The sequence below is a fragment of the Bombyx mandarina genome, chromosome 08, assembly GCF_030267445.1.
Source record: "Bombyx mandarina strain Sakado chromosome 08, ASM3026744v2".
NCBI classification, from domain to species: Eukaryota; Metazoa; Arthropoda; class Insecta; order Lepidoptera; family Bombycidae; genus Bombyx; species Bombyx mandarina.
In genome coordinates, this window is record NC_143215.1 from 14,131,717 (window position 1) to 14,149,538 (window position 17,822).

The following is a 17,822-nucleotide window of genomic DNA, read 5'->3' on the forward strand; positions in this document are numbered from 1 at the left end:
AAAGGGTCCAGATTCTTCTCTTTACTCATAGATGCCGCTACAGTAACACTGAAGATTTTCATTTGATTTGATATTGACTTCATCTTTGAGTTTTGGAAATTGGAAGTCATAACTTGTATAACAATACCATGAAGATCATTTATGTCAGAGAGTTGAAATAAATATATTAAGTGTATAATCTATGATATAACTAGAGGAGCAAACCTCAGTACCTTGCGTACACAAAAGTGTAGCCGCTTTATGCGACGACGATGTAGCTTTGAAACTAATAAACATTTTAAATTAAACATATATCCATCTCTCTTACTCTAGTACACTAGTTACGCGGCGTATCGTCAGTTGGATAAATATGGTAATATAACTTGAAGCAGAACGATTTATTTTGCCTGCTATAAGAAATATTTCGCAAGAATATTTATTATTTAGGCGAAAATGAATAAATAAAATAATTTTGAATAAACTTAAATGAAGTTTTTTTTTTATTGCTTAGATGGGTGGGTGGACGAACTCAATAATACTAATACAAATAATTTATAATTGTGTAATAATTGTATTTGTGTTTTTTTTTTATTCAGACGCATATTCAGAAACCATTGTGGTAGCCAGAATCAACTTGATGATCTGCCTCGAAAATTTCTGGATTACATTAATATAAAAATTTCCTATAATCATTCGAAAACCAAAAGATGTTTTACTGGCAATACTGAACCTTAATTTCATAGCCTTTTCTTGATGGTCTTTAAAATCAGTTTTTGTTTTATTTACAATGAAAATCAATACAGAATTGATAAAATTATGTGTGAAAAGTAATCCCGCTTGCCTTTTTGTGTATTTCCGACCTCGAAAGGCACTCTTTCGCCATAAATTTACCCATTTTTCAGGACTTGTTACTCGGACGACGGCACGCAAGTATATAACCATAGATTATACACTTAATATATATAACTGAATGAAATAAGCCGGGCATACGCCTGTGGGCTTATATTGAGTGGTTACGCGTTGACGCGGCAACTACTCATCTAGTATATTTAAATCAATGATTTATGTAGTAATCGTTAACAAAGAAAAATTTAAACTGTCTAATAAAAATTTTATAAGTCAGAACGCTGTGAGGCACATTTATAAAGTTAAATCGTTGCTAGCCGAATGTAATTAGAAGTGATTAATAGTTAGTCGCAATTTAACTTCACCACAATGTGTCTTTCCGAATTAAAACTTTCTATATTCACTCGTAAGACAAGAACCTATTTATTTCATTATTTTTAAACGACCAGTATGTAGTTAATTGAATTTTTACTCGCTTTAGTTTTGCGTAATCTACTAAGTGTCTGGAATTTAATTAAAGGTGAAAGGTGAAGTCATTCATCTGTGTTTTTTTCATTCACTACCTGCCCTATACTACTATACTTGTATATATTAGAATTTACACCGTTAATAAGGCACTATTGATACATGCTAAACTAGTCTAGATTGATTAAATAAAATTTATGTAAAGTAAGTATGTACTCAACATGACACTTCACGTTCCCGCCAATCAGCCCCGATGATGGTGTCACAATGTTCTTTTTGCCAGACTACATAGACTCAGCACAAATTATCTTAGCTTAGATCACAGATCATAGAAACAAAGAAACTGTGTTTCTGTGATCTGTGACTTAGATATTTTATTGAAGTTTTTATCAAAGAAGTTACCTAAAGTAGGTTACTTAATTACTTAGAAATTAATTTCATATTTTTCACAAGCCCAGTGAACAACTGGTGGTAGGACCTCTTGTGAGTCCGCACGGGTAGGTACCACCGCCTTGCCTATTTCTGCCGTGAAGCAGTAATGCGTTTCGGTTTGAAGGGTAGGGCAGCCGTTGTAACTATACTGAGATCTTAGAACTTATATCTCAAGGTGGGTGGCGCATTTACGTTGTAAATGTCCATGGGCTCCAGTAACCACTTAACACCAGGTGGGCTGTGAGCTCGTTTACCCATCTAAGCAATAAAAAAAAATAGTAAGGTATGTATATATTTTAAAAGTTACCGTTGAAATAATCACGAAACCGTTAGACACGTTTTTCGTGTTTTAGATTAGTGAATTCAACGAAAGTTCACTATTAAGTACAGCGTTGGTCAAGTATAATTTTGTAATTCTTCAAGTACATATTAGACGAATGATAATTGAGTAGTAGGTCATTTTACGGACATATTTGATGTTGAATTTTTTTTTGCCTACTGACTGCCAGTCGCCTCGGGATGCTTTCTTCAACAAGTATTTAATAAACAAAACTCTATTCTTTTGTGATTGCTGTCAATATCCTAATCCCTAAATACGTACGTATTTTTATTATTATTATGGCTGTACGAGCTCACAGCCCACCTGGTGTTAAGTGGTTACTGGAGCCCATAGACATCTGCAACCTAAATGCGGCACCCTCTTTGAGATATAAGTTCTAAGGTCTCAGTATAGTTACAATGGCTGCCCAGCCCTTCAAGCCGAAACGCATTACTGTTTCACGGCAAAAATAGGCAGGTATAAATAAGTAGGCATAGTATGTATAGTATAGTATCAATTACGTGTATACACGTATTTTAAGTATAGTATTTTGCAGTAATTGCGAAGGGTACACTGCTTTTTGATTAAAGGATTTTTAGAATAAGATACCGGATGGCTTGGAGTCTTTCCCGCTCAAGCAGGGTGGGGAGGATTGCTAACAGCAGTCGAAATATGCCCAAACGAGCTTGTTATAGCTCTTTTTACTTACAGCTTAAGGGCAGAGGCTTTGTGATTGCATCTTCCACCGGATCGAAAGCGCGACTCATTGAGAAGATCCTACGAGAAACTCAGCGGGCTGATGTTGGCGTGTCGAATGTTAAATAGCTCATGTTATTGTCATATCTTTGGAAATTGGTATTTTTTTTCATAGAATAAAAACTATCAAAGTAAACAAACAGAAAACTATAATAGTATCATAGTTTCTTGGTAGCAATCCGGGACGTCGGCGCATTTTACGAAATGATATTAAATGGCGACAGTGTCGTCCGGTTCTTCGTAAAACGGAATGGTACTTCCGATCAATCACAGGAAGTGAGATGAAAACGTTTGCTTTGAATCCTTAATTAGTAAATTATGTTGAACAATAAAACATTTTTGTGTAGCTGTTAGTTGTATAGCTAGTAGCTGCTTATTTTATGTGTCTTTATTTATTGCCCACTAGTCCAAATTCGATCACTAAACTTGTTATTGATATTTTTCTTGTAAAGGCGAAATAAAATAACTGATTTCTAAGCTTTTAATTGATGACAGCTTGAAGCTACTAAAAGCATTGGCTACCAAAAGGAAACAATATTACTTTTCTTATATGTTATTATGTATATGTAGATATTTGGTAATGTATTATTCGAATTCGCTTCCGATTTTGCCAAATATAGTAGATATATTTTGAAAAATTCGAAGCGAAACGCATTACTGCTGCACGGCTTAAATAGGCAGGTGGTGATATATTCCACTAGCAGGAAAAAATAATTGAGAGATATTATATCTACAGAGACCATCTATAGAATAAAAAAAATACTAAGTTAGAACTGAAAAGCTCATCGACTATTGAGATAAAACAAAGAAAAAACAATTAGAAAAAAGTGTAGGCATTAATCTTTACCACAATAAAGAATGTTCGATGAATTGTGAAATCGAAAACATGGGTAAAAACATTGAGTTGAGTTCGTTGGCATTGGCGTCTTCATGTGTTTGTAACTCGCGTCACGACCCCATGACTACAGGGACGTAATTAGGACGTGACAGGGTCCCAAATTATTTTTTTATGTAACAGTATTGCTAAATTGGTAGAATAATACATAAGAGTTCGTATCTGTGCTGTTGAAGTATTCTTTTATCTGAAGCGAATTAGGATGTAGATTCAGGATATGCTTACCAAAAAATGCATTTTCGTCAAAACTCAATTAAGGTAATTTTAACTCAGAAAGTGAGTGGTTTAAATTTAGCTTGCAACATTTGATTTAACCGAAAATATTATGTACATACAAACTTTCAAAGTTAATTAAAACCTTGTAAAATGACCACAGAAAAGGCAATCTTATAAAAAGGTAAAAGTAATATTTTTTTAAAAGCATAATTAATAAGAGAGAATGAGAGACAGAATATAATTTTTTGCACACCAAAACACAATTAGCATTCAAAAACAGTCAACAAATATAATTGTACTTGTACAATAGGCTAAATAAATTACCTAACAAAGGTTCATAAAGATTATAAATACGTAATATTTATGTATACGACGGTTCACAAAACCATTTCCATGACGAAGGAATAGCATATAAAAAAACGTGGTGTAATAAAACTGATGGTAAATCGACGTGGTAGGCACATCCTACCAAGTAGGTACTACCAATGCGCTGATTTTTCTGCCGCGAAGCAGTAATGTGCTCCCGTTTGAACGGTAGGGCAATCGTTGTACATATAATAGAATTGCGACTCAAGCCTCAATATTGGTGGCGGTATTTTCTTTGTTGTTTATGTCTATCGGCTCCCATAACTTAGTATATACCGTCCCTAACCTTTATTGACCCGTTTAAGCAACAAAAAAAAATAAAGACTCAAACATTATGAATTAGTATTGAGTAATTTTTAAATTGGTAATAAGAAAATTAGTCGCAGCAACACGTATAGTGAGTAGGAATCATGCTACCACTTAATAGCAAAGGCCAAAGGGTCATAAAGCACGCTTGGCGATCAAAAACAAAGTGCCAAGTTTTGTTCAAAATTGTTGGAATGCTCTATAGCTTGTTTCCGCGACCAATGTCCGCATCACTGAATCCGTACCAAGTAAGGGTTTGATATTCTCTTTGTCCTGAGTCGCATTTCGACGCATTGTACAGAATTTTAATGCAACGAAAGTGATCGCTATGAATTAGTATTATTGAAGAAATCCATTTGTTTGTTTAAATGCATTCAAGCAATGCGAGTTTGACAATTACTTCACTTGTTTTAAAGTGTTGAACCGAAAGGTTATTGGGAATCTACTTTTATCGCCTTTTTTTATTTGCTACCTACCCATGCGGACTCAAAAGTCGTCCTACCACGAGTAATTACGTGAATTATATTTTTTGCGGGTTTGATTATTATTATTAGACGATATTATTCCTTCGTCGTGGAAGTCTTTCGTAAACATGCGTTAAAGACGTGTTTCGGTAGGAGACGTGTTCCAGAGAAGTCCAGAGAAGGTTTAAAAGGTAGATAAATATAAAAATGCTCGGAATTAAATAAAAATAACAATTTTTTTTTCCTGTGATTGTGTCCCCCGTCGAATGGATTCCTTGTGTTTGTTTTAGGTTTATTTTATACAAAAGTTTAGGACTTTTATTTGTCGATTGAGGCACTACGAAGTCTGCCGGGTCAGCTAGTCGTGTATAAAAAATCAAACTCGCGAAATTATAATTTGCTTAATTACTGGTGGTAGGATCTCTTGTAACTCCGCAAGGGTAGGTACCACCACCCTGTCTATTTTTGACGTGAAGCAGTAATGCGTTTTGGTTTGAAGAGCGGGGCAGCCGTTGTAACTATACTGAGACCTTAGAACTCATATCTCAAGGCGGGTGACGCATTTACGTTGTAGATGTCTATGGGACAGTAACCACTTAACACCAGGTGGGTTGTGAGCTCGTCCACCTACGTAAACAATAAAAAAAATATTAAGAAAATGTTAAATTAAAAAAGGAACATAATTTCTGAGACATTAAAAGATATGACATTTATATTGCGCAAAATATCTAGCACAATGGCTTGCATGTTTAGTTATTAGAAGTCTCTAGCAATGCGTTCAGAAATAGTTGCCGATGCCTTAAGTAATTCTATTTCTAAATGAGTTCAAATCTCCACGTCCTTGACACGACAGTTCCGAGACGGATTGTCTATCGTTACACGGCTGCTTAGAATTTAATAAGTGATATTTATTGAAATCAGATCAATCGTGATCACAACAACGAGGCTAATCCTATTGGTTTCAATGTCTCGTTGTATTATGAGTTGTAAACATTTAATTGTATTTGTACATGTAATTGTTTTACGTAAATATTTTTACTTTAAGCTAATTTATTTAGAATGAAAATGATATAAAAGTGATGATTTGTGTAATTTAATTAGTACTAGTAGTCCCTCTGTAGTTGAAATTCGACTATAATTAATTTAAATTATATGTTTGAACACTATTAAGGTTAAAGTAAAAAAAAACCACTGTATACAATTTATAGTATGTACTTATGTACCTGAAATAAGCGGTCCGCATCAGCGAGAGGAAGGCCTGCTCCGCAGTGAAGATGTTAATTTTTTTTTTCCTAGCTAAGCTGGTAGCCTTAGAGGCTATGCCGGCTTAACCGAGCGAGTAAGTGAGTTCACGGGGCTCTACCCTAAGGACGTTGCTAGCACTAGCAGTAGCAAGAGCAGTGCTTCGCGGAATCTACCACCGGATCGGAAACGTGACCCACGAGAAGATCCGGCGAGAAACTCTGTGGGCTGTGTCTATGGGTTAATATACTCGTCGAGCCCTTCGTCGCAAGCGACTGGTTCGGCGAGCACGGTGACCGGTGCTTGAGGGTCCTGAAAGCAACGATAGTTGAATCGCTAGTTCTCGCCACTCCTACACGACAACGCTGACAAACAAGAGTTAGGCTTGGAAATTTTGCATCATCTACCGTAATTACTGCTACTTACAATACATCACCAGTAATTCCTTCGACGTGAAAGTCATACATATAATCATTTTTACTTAAGATTATCGTGTTCCTGTCATCACGATTTTAGCTTCACGTAGAGAACAATGGTAAATCCTTCGATAAATGAGGCCTTCGCCTTAAAGCCTGAAGTATCACCATTTAGATATTTTTAATACGACTGCCCTTAAATAAGAGTGATACAGCCACGGGTCAGCCTAGATACAGCCTTCAATATGTCCTAGATCATACGCGAGTGAGTGGTTGTGATAAAATAAAAAAGTCGCGACACAGAATGCAGTCAAACCTCTTGTCGGACCGCGCCTGCGATAGCGAAACACTTCTAAAACTGATTGCGTTTGATAATTTATTATTATTTATTTACATTAGATCAGTTCAGATCAGATCATAACTAGTGTACATTCGAAAGGTCAAGATGGTCTACGTAATTGTCGTTGAGAAAGTCAGTAGATTATTGACATGTCAAACCCATTAGGCATCAGACAAAAATCAGTTTACTTAATAGTACGTGCGTCGGTACGTATACAGTATGTCCTATTGCATAATTGATTCCACATAGAATGTCTACGTTGAAATTATGTTTAGGTGAATTTGAATGGACTTTCCAGGTACTCCAAGATATTTTATCATAATAAGGTTTCATAGAGATGGAAAACGTATCAATTAGCTAATCATCGAATTGACATAACCCTTTGCTATCCGATCCTACTAGGCTGCATTAAAAGTATCGGGAATGGAATATTTCCACTGTTCCTGTCATATTAAAATCTTTTTAATTGAAAACTCCTTGGTTTTAAAAATCGAATACCATTTATTTATTTAAAAAAAGATTCTCGGTCTTGTCACGAGGTTTTGTCAAACTTGTTTAGTAGTTGAGAAAATGGAATTGACTCGAGAAAATTCAAGAGCGATGATTTATTATGACTTTCGAAGTGGTTTAACACAAAAACAGTGTGTTGACCGGATGATTTCTGCATTTGGTGATGAAGCCCCATCCAAAACCACAATTTATCGCTGGTTTGCTGAGTTTCAACGTGGACGTGTCAAGCTCAGTGATGATCCCCGTCAAGGTCGTCCAAAAACTGAAGTCACCCAAGAAAACGTTGATGCTGTGCGTAAGCTGATTGAGGAAGATCGGCATGTGACATACCGCGAAATTCAGGCAACTTTAGACATTGGCATGAGTCAAACACAAATAATCTTGCATGAACAATTAGGTGTAAAAAGTTGTTTTCCCGATGGATACCGCATTCGCTCTGTGAAGAGCAAAAAGCGGGTCGCGTTACTTGGTGCGTCAGAACTCTCGAAAGATTCCACGCAGGATCCTCAAATGCTGTATACAACATTGTATCAGGTGACGAATCCAGGATATACGCGTACGAACCCGAAATAAAAAACCAGTCACGAGTTTGGGTGTTCGAAAATGAGTTAAAGCCAACAAAAATTGTTCGTTCATGGAGTGTTGCAAAAAAAAAAAAGGTGGCCACGTTTGTCTCCAAAACCGGCCATGTTACGACTATTGCTCTTGAGGGACAAAGAACGGTTAATGCAGAATGGTATGCTAGCATTTGTTTGCCACAGGTCGTTTCTGAACTCCGTAAAGAGAACTGCAACCGCCGCATCATCCTCCATCACGACAATGCGAGTTCTCACACCGCGCACAGAACAAAAGAGTTTTTAGAGCAAGAAAACATAGAATTATTAGACCATCCGCCGTACAGCCCCGACCTAAGCCCTAATGATTTCTATACTTTCCCTAAAATAAAGAATAAATTGCGTGGACAGAGATTTTCATCACCTGAAGAAGCTGTGGACGCCTACAAAACGGCCATTTTGGAGACCCCAACTTCCGAATGGAATGGTTGCTTCAATTATTGGTTCCATCGTATGGAAAAATGTGTCAAATTTCGCGGAGAATACTTCGAAAAGCAATAAATACATTTTTAAATAGTAATGTTGTGTCACTTCGTTAATTCCCGAAAATTTCAGTGCCGCCCTCGTACGTAATCTTAGAGAAGCATTAATATTTTCAGAATTGCACTGAAGAATTCGCGGAAATCACAATTCGGCACGGGTTACATCGTTGCGTTACGTAAATCTTTATGCTTAATTACAAGTCGCATACACAGTAAGGTCGTAGAAAGTGAATCGACTCGTGTGAACCGTCGAAAAAAAAACCGTCCGCCATGTTGGCAGTCTGTGGAGCGCAGCCCGCGCAAGTCGACGTTTCCCGCCGAAACGAAGTTTCGAATTTAGAAACACGAACGTGAATAGAAAAAGATATTATATTTTTTTCTGCTTTTGAAACTAACGTGCCAGTGTTCGAAGTGCGTTCTTTTTTTTTTTATTCGTGTGCACAGTGAATGATGTGAAAAACATTTGTGGCTCATGATATATATTGACATTTAGTACGGAAGATGGGAATTTTCGATTATAAGTTCATAGGAAAGCTTTTTAAAATGGTAAGTGCTAAAGGTATTTTAGTGTATTTTTATGGTTCTCGAATCACACGTAAGGCGAAAATGTGTCGTTGAATATGTTAAATATAAACCAGAAAGTAACGCATCGTAACAAACTTGTTTTTTTAATTAGCTCTCGGATATTAATAAATTTCACTCGTTCAAAAATCGATTCACTTTTTTTTTTCATGTTTGCTCTTATCTAACTTCTGTCATCAACACGATTCGTGCCTAGATAGTATACTGTGCTCTAAGTATAATAACTATTTTATTAATATTATTACTTAAGCTAAATGCAAATGTGAGCTAGTTTGTTCTGCTTTCACGATCTGAACTATTCAACTTATCATCATGTAATTTTACATCCACGCCAGGAAAATAGAAAAGGCAAACCTACAACTCAAGCAAGGCTCAGGGGGTATCATCACTGCGAGTGTAGCCGCGAAGTTTCTGTAACTTTACAAGCTTATCTTTCGTGTAGCTGAAGTATCTGATCTCTCTCAATCTTAGTGTCTCCAGCTTCTTCGTTTTACGAAAATGAGGAGTAGCCTCGGGTCACCAATCTTCTGTCTATCTTCCCCGATAGTCCACAATTCGAATACAATCCTATCTTCGTTATTAATGGACGCCATGTAAGCTCCGAACAGAGAGGACTTGGTAATAAATCTGACACACGAAAAATTCTTCCAGTTATTTTATTTATTTATTTTATTGCTTAGATGGTTGGACGAGCTCACGGCTCACCTGGTGTTAAGTGGTTACCGGAGCCCATAGACATCTACAACGTAAATGCCATCACTCACCTTGAGACATGAGTTCGAAGGACTCACTTTTAACAGTACAACGGCTTCTCAAACCCAAACGTATTACTGCTTCACGGCAGAAATATACAGGTTGGTGGTACCTACCCGTGCGGACTCACAAGACGTCCTACCACCATTTTTCAATATTACCATCTATTTTCATAGCGTACTTGATATCGATTTTAGGTACCATCTAGTTTTAAGTGATAACCGGGGAATTCAGACATCATATAGCAAAAATGCGGCCATTAACTTGAAACAAAAGGTCATTTATAATTATTAATTGTATTGTAAAACGGCTATTACGGCATTGCCGTGGTATTTTTACCTGTACATCAGATGCTCTACTATCAGTCATTACGCTAATCATAAATTTATCAGGATTAAATTTTCTTTTATTATATTAAATTTGTGAATAAGGCGTTTGTCTAAATATGTTAAGTGCGTATTTCCTTTGCAAAAATTTGACGTTGTCTGCGGGAATTAGAGAGCTTTTTAGGAATCGTGCATTTTGTGACAGATTCTGTGACAAAAGGCAGCGGCTTGGCTCTGTCCCTGGCATCGCTGAAGTCCATGGGCGACGGTAACCACTCACCATCAAGTGGGCCCTACGCTCGTCTGCCTACAACGATAATAATAATAAAAGATATTGTTCTGTAGCATAAAAATATATATAATATAAATTGTGCTTCAGTGTTTTCAATTGTCACGTGTTAATAGATATCAAAGAGCTTTAAGGAAGTGAATTTAATTATAATTAGCTTCCTTGATAGAGAAACTTGTATCGAGTTATTGTACTGCTTACGAGTCAACCTTTTTTTTTTTTTTAACGCTGGAGAATCCATTTACGGATACCCGGTCCGGGGGGGTGACGAACCGGGTTATGTCGGACTCCGGCATTACGAGTTAACCTCATATCTATTTTAATTCACTTTACAATTTCCGTTTCGAATACTTTAATTTTGGCCACGGATGCCCGAGCAATTGACCGATTTTTTTTCTTCTTACCTATGCTGATAGCCTTGAGACGCTATATCAGCTTCTCCTTGACGTGTAGGTGAGCTCGCGGGGCTCAAAGCGGGTGTGTTGCTGTCACTGGCCCTAGCAAGAGCAGTGCTTCGCAGAATCTACAACCGGATCGGAAACGCGAACCACTGAGAAGATCCGCCGAAAAACGCAGTGGGCTGTGTCTATGGGCTAATTCATTCGTCGAGCCCTTCGCCGCAAGCGACGGGTTCGACGAGGACGGTGACCGGTGCTTGTGGTACCGTAAAAGCATCGTTAATGGATCGTTCCGATCCCGTAATGACGTGTTTAGGGCGACGTCGACTGTTTACCATTCGGTCTACAGGATCGGGTATGTAATTCCCGGCGGCCACGACAAGAGGATTTTCATGTCGTGCCGCCTTTTTTTGAAAAGGCGGCACGACAATGATGCCGACTGTATATACTTACTAACTGCCAATTGACCGAGCTGTAAGAAGTAAAGTATAGAAAGTATACCATACTAACTGTATTAACTAACAATTACTTCGACGAAGCATTAAATGCGTTAAGTGAATTAAACGATATTCATCTTGGACTCCATAGGGACCCAAGTTGCAAAAGTTTTTTATAGTAGACCAGCTGATCCGGCAAACGTTGTTTTGCCTTATAAATTATTTCTAGGAAATTAACCTAGATATCGACTGCAGCGCCATTCGCCGGGCTGATTTGTGAATCTAAACCATCCAGGGCGCCACCCAAATGCACACAAAAAAAATCATTAAAATCGGTCCAACCGCTTAAGAAGAGTTCAGTGACAAACGCACAGAAGAAATATAATGTAAAGATTGAAAAGCATTGCAAATCGAAGTTTAATGATATTGAGAACTATTCATTTGCAAATGTTAATGTTAATTGGTGCAATGGTGTACTCACTCGGTGGTGGGATAGTTACGTCCCTGCCTGTTACGCAGAGGGTCGTGGGTTCGATTCCCACATCTGGCAATCACTTGTGTGATAACCAGGTTTGTTTGCTCTTCGTTTGGGTGTTCATTATCTATATATGAGTCGACTATTATCAAAGCCGGCAATCTGACTTTTGGACAATGATTGGTAAATCAGAAAAATGAATTATTGACTTTGTATTCCATTGGCAGTCACAAAACTCTTCGGAACGACATCTTAGATAAATAACAGGTTAACTATTAACCTTTATTTAATGCAGGTTTTGAACCGTATTCTTTGAAGGAGACGATTATATTCAAATCAATCTGTATTGACATATCAATTAGGAGTGAAATAGAAATGCTGAATCGTCCAATATAAAATTGCGTAAGCTCGAATATATGTATATGTAGTGGAATGTAAATCGTTTTTTTTAAACATTATCGTAAAAAATTTAAATTTAAAATCTGTCGTCATTGTTATTCATAGTTTTGTCATAGTTCTCGTGCGAACTTCTTTGGTTCACAGAGTTGTGATTTTTTAGACGCGACAAATACTTCATCAGATGTAAAAGAAAAGATTATTGTTTTATCTATATGTTAATACGTGAAGCAAAAACTTTGTAACCCTTTTTACGAAAATTGCGCGGACGGAGGAGTAGTATGAAATTTTCCACACTTATAGAGAATATAGAGAAGAAGTGCACAATGCTAATATTTTTTTTAAATATTGCAATAAATATACATTAAATCAATAAAGAAAACATTATACATACTACCATGTATTTGATACAACTAATAGGTATAAATATACTTTTTGTGTATTGTCAATTGTGAAACTTTTGTTATTGTTTAAAGTCTGGGTAAAATTGAGAACAGATTAATATTGTTTGTCTTTAGTATTATTTATTTATAGTGTACTTTTGGCGAAATCTGGATTATTATAGAAATATAATAGTGCTTGACAATAGAACCATAATAATGTCTAAACTTTTAATTTCAATTAATTATAGTCGAATTTCGATTACTTCGAGGACCACTAGTTTATTTAAATTGGTTATTTTAAGATAGCCAACGATGTATCTTTCTGCAGAGTTAAAGTAAGCGTTGAGAGATTTGAAAAATCTCTGCATAAAAATCATATCGCTATCTCTTTCAAGTCTTAACGAATAGTACACGAGATGAAGAGGGACATGTATAGTCACGACTGAAAGATAACTCTGTTAATAATTCGAAATTGACATTTCGTATTCATCTGTTTTCTCTTCCAAAACTTGGCCGGTTCTAATTACTAGGTTTCTAAAATTATACAAACAGATTGTGTATGTCTATTTGTTTCAAATTATTTCATTTTAGTCGTATAATATGTGTGGGAACGTCAAAAATAATTGACGTTTTTCGTGATTATAGAAACAATTTTAACTGGTTTTGATTTTAAAAAAATATCGGTCACGCCATTTGAATATAGATAGAATTTCAAATTAATAAGTAATTTTTAACAAAATTCAAAATATTAATATTTGATTATCCACGTTGCGGTAGGCAGCGGCTTGGCTCTCTGCCCCTGGCATTACTGAAGTCCACGGGCGACGGTAACCACTCACCATCAGGTGGGCCGTATGCTCGTCTGTCTACAAGGGCAATAAAAAAAAAGAACAGAGAAAAACATTTGTATATATTATACGCATTCTAAGTTTCTTTTAACCCCGAAGTAATGCATATTTTCGTTAGGGCGATTAATATTTCACTAAATAAGGGTATAAGGACTGTAAAATATAAGCTTGCGGCCACACAGCCATTGAAATCAATGCACAATGAACTGTTACGTAATTAATTTATAGGTTTAATAATTGTTAGTTATGTGGTTAGCACTTTTACTGGTGCTAGCGTATTATGAGTGAAACTTTTACCCATTGAGACTCTTATTATGTCAAGGCGGGCTATTTTTTCAAAATGAAAGTTATATATTTAAAAAAAAATTAAATTATTGTTTTGATTAGCTTTTTTAACACATTTGAACGTGAATAATGCTAACAGAAGATTGTGAAAATATATTAATTCTTTTATCGCAATTTTTCAGAATTTTTTTTACAAATAAATAAATAAATGCCTTTTTTTAATGTGTTTTTGTCACATCTACATTTGCTTAGTATATGTCAGAGCGTCCTTGGCGTCGCCTGCGCACATTCCCCGTCTCTTGAATTCCAGCTATCCGACAACGACTCACAAGTATTACGAATCAACTCTGAACAAAGCTTTAGTGACGCACTTTAAAAAAAAAAGTAGAGTCTATTTTTACGTACGTTAATTTATGTAAAGGGCCATCAAAAACAAACCTTATTGTTAACAACGTAGGGTCGAGTTCACGACCCACCTGGTGTTAAGTGGACGACAGTGAAATTTTAAATGTATTGTAATTCCTCATAGAGCGTATTACAGTATTCTCTACCAGTCGAAATACCAATTTGTTTCACGACATTCTAAATAATATTTCTTTTGTATAGAAATAACAACAGTATACTCATTTGTAATATCATATACATTATAAATATACATTATGAATAGCGGATATTAAATTATTAAAGATCAAAGTACTATTTCAATCTAATTATGTTGTTCAAACAATGTTTTCATACAAAAGACTTCAACGCGTGCAAGTCATAAATCTCTATATTTGTAGAGCGAGTATGTTACCAACTTCACAGACTCCATGGTCTCACTGTTTCCACTTTTGTGGGATTCTAGAGTCACGATGTTCAAGTGACTTGAGGAAGCAATTCCTGGGACGTCTGAGCAGGGTTTGTCAGTCATATACACTAGGATTTTCTAAAAAATAACCCATTAAATTTAATGTTGATTGACAAAGAAGATTTGGCGTGAAACTTCAACGAAATTACAAAATTTACCAAGTCATTTTTAGATTAAAACGGTTTTCCCTTCATCGCGGCAGTGGTCAATGTAAACACGTTATCGTTCGATAGCAATGATATTATAATCGGTAACCAGTTAATAGCTTGACTACCTCAAACACAATGTCAGTAGGGCCCGGTTACTTCCTGAAAATAAAGTGATTACTTTAGGCTACTTGAATGAGTATTATGTTTGTAAAAATGCGAGATGAACTTACTCAGATCAAAAAATGTTACGGGGTATGCGATGCCAGCTGTGTCCTATTTTAATTAATTTTTTTATTACTGGTCGTAGGACCTCTTGTGAGTCCGCACGGTAATGCGTTTCGGTGTGAAGGGTGGGGCAGCCGTTGTAACTATACCTGAGACTTTAGAACTTATGTCTCAAGGTGGGTGGCGCATTTACGTTGTAGATGTCTATGGGCTCCAGTCACCACTTAACAACAGGTGGGCTGTGAGCTCGTCCACCCACCTAAGCAATAAAAAAAAGATTTTTTTTTTATCTATACTTTATTTCAGTTTATAACCATAACATTTTGTTAGTAAGAATTACTTATAATCTATGCTAGTAACTTAAAAAAATCTAACACATAACTATTTATATTACATACATATATTTGATATCACAACATATATTTTTTTTAATCCTTTGAAATTTGTCTTCAGCGGTTCGATGATGTGCATGAGCGACCGTGACCATTCACCATCGTTTGAGGCGGAAATTTCGAATTTGGGTTGTCTCAAATTTATTATGGTAATATCTCGCTGTCTCTCTCTCGCAAAAATCACCGATGACGTCAGATATTATAACGTCCATTTTGTTTTTTTATTTGAAAACTACCTACATTTCTCGATTTAAAATTATTCTAACGGATATTTTCGACAAGGCTATAAGATTTCAACATTTCAAACTATGATTGGTTGTCATGTATATAATCCTTATTTACGGGAGCGTTTTAGGAGAAAGATTTCTATAAATAGTTTATTCAAACTTATTGTGTCTATGATGGTGAAGTGGATGAGGAGAGGCTCAATGGTATAAATTGGGAGAGGCTTGTGGCCAATAGTGGACGACTGTAATTCTAAATGATGGCTAATGACTAATGATGGTAATCATTTGTTGGAGGTAAGAAAACGTGATACGATGACAAAAATCATTTTTTTGATAAATGATCTATCTATTGAATTCTATTGACTGACTTTGGACAGTCTTTTGACTGACTTACGCCGAGAGTCGTGGGTTCGAATCCGGATCGGGCAAGCATTCCTGTGATGAACAGGTTTATTTGCTCTTTACCTGAGCGTTTATTATCTATATATTATGAATATATTTAAACATACATAAGTATGTATGTCAGTCTCTGGACCCATTACACAGGGAATATTAATTTGGGGCCGGATAACTGTGTTTAATTTATTTCCAGTTATTATCTATTGTATATTCTTCAATTCGGTTTCTGTTTTAAAGTTGTACTAATTTGATATTTCATATTCTGAGTGACGTTGTTTTCATGAAATGCCAGGCAGCTTATATATACCACTGACACCGGATGTCGCGTGTTATGCAATTTCAAAGTTGAACTTTTTGTACAACTTGCACGTCTCCGCGTTTATATAACGAACGAATCGTCTCAAAGGTCACTGAAAAGAATCGATTTTGTAATTTTAAGCTTTTTTATTACGACAAAATAATACATTTGAATAATGCAAAAAAAATAATTAAATATTTATAGATAGATCTTCTAATGAATCTAATGTGATCGCATCACTAAATAGTATCGCACATCACTAAAGGATCAGTTTGCACCTGCAAAATTATATAATAGATAATTTTGGTTTTGAATTATTTGTGGAAGTCCAAAGAAGGTTTAAAAGGTAGATAAATGTGAAAATGGTCGGAATTAAATAAAAATAACAATTTTGTTTTTCCTTTGATGTGTCTGCCCCCGTCGGACGGATTCATTTTGTTTGTTTTAAGTTTATTTTATACAAAAGTTTAGATCTTTTATTTATCGATTGAGGCACTACGAAGTCTGCCGGGTCAGGTAGTAATAAATACATTATTTAAGATAACTGAAAAACTATTGGTCGCATCTTGATTAAACTCAAATAGGACTGCAAAGAAGAAAGGATAAATAGGACTACAAATAGAACTCAAATAGGACTACAAAGAAGAAAGGAATAAAAAGAAGCACCAAGCATTTAAAGAAAAATAATTATCGAAACCAGTTCAGCTAGAAATGAGTTAACACACAAAACAGATATAATCTTAACTCGTAACGAAACAACCTCATCCTCTTTTGAAGTCGGCTACTTAGAAAATTCTGTTAAATCTAAAAAGCCTACATCACAACTGACTACACATAATACGTTATCTATTTTCAAAGGATTATAAATACGTTTTCTACTTAAACTGTAATTTCCTGACGGATTCTCGTAACCGGTGTTTCCACTGTAATTATGTACAATGTTATTATTTTTGTTTTGTGTGTTCCGCTACCGGCCTTGAGAAATGAAGTATTAATCGCAGTTGTCTTGTTATAGAAAAGTTTAGGAGAGAGTACTTTTTTTTTTACCTAAAAGGGTATAAGAGCGTGAGCGTAACCACAACCACAACCACAACACCAGGTGTGCTGTGAAGCCCACCTGGTGTTGTGGTTACGCAGCCCATAGACATCTACAACGTAAATGATGCCACCCACCTTGAGATACGAGTTCTAAGGTCTTAGTATAGTTACAACGGCTGCCCCATCCTTCAAAAGGGAAATAGGCAGGGTCGTGGCACCTACCCGTGCGGACTCGCAAGAGGTCTTACCACCAGTAAAAGGCTAGGCCTGTTTACTTCGCGGCTCTATTTGGTATGGAAGGATAACTGGTGGCACGAAGGTCTTTGCAGCATCGCCAGGACCAGGCACGGACTCAGCCGACAGTTGATTTGATGACAGCTGCCCGAGCGTATTCAAACAAGACCTGGAAGCTTAAGGGTAGCCG

The 17,822-nt window shown here is 36.1% G+C and overlaps 1 protein-coding gene across 1 annotated transcript in view; it reads left to right on the forward strand.

Moving 5' to 3' along the window:
* Nucleotides 1–8,901: 8,901 nt before the first annotated feature.
* The window catches only part of Cht6 (Chitinase 6), an 81,727-nt gene continuing 72,806 nt past the window's right edge, over nucleotides 8,902–17,822 (forward strand). Inside the window, exon 1 of the mRNA XM_028180177.2 lies at nucleotides 8,902–9,194. Within this exon, the coding sequence (XP_028035978.2) occupies nucleotides 9,150–9,194 (45 nt within the window). The 5' untranslated portion in view covers nucleotides 8,902–9,149. The remainder of the gene's footprint in view (nucleotides 9,195–17,822) is intronic.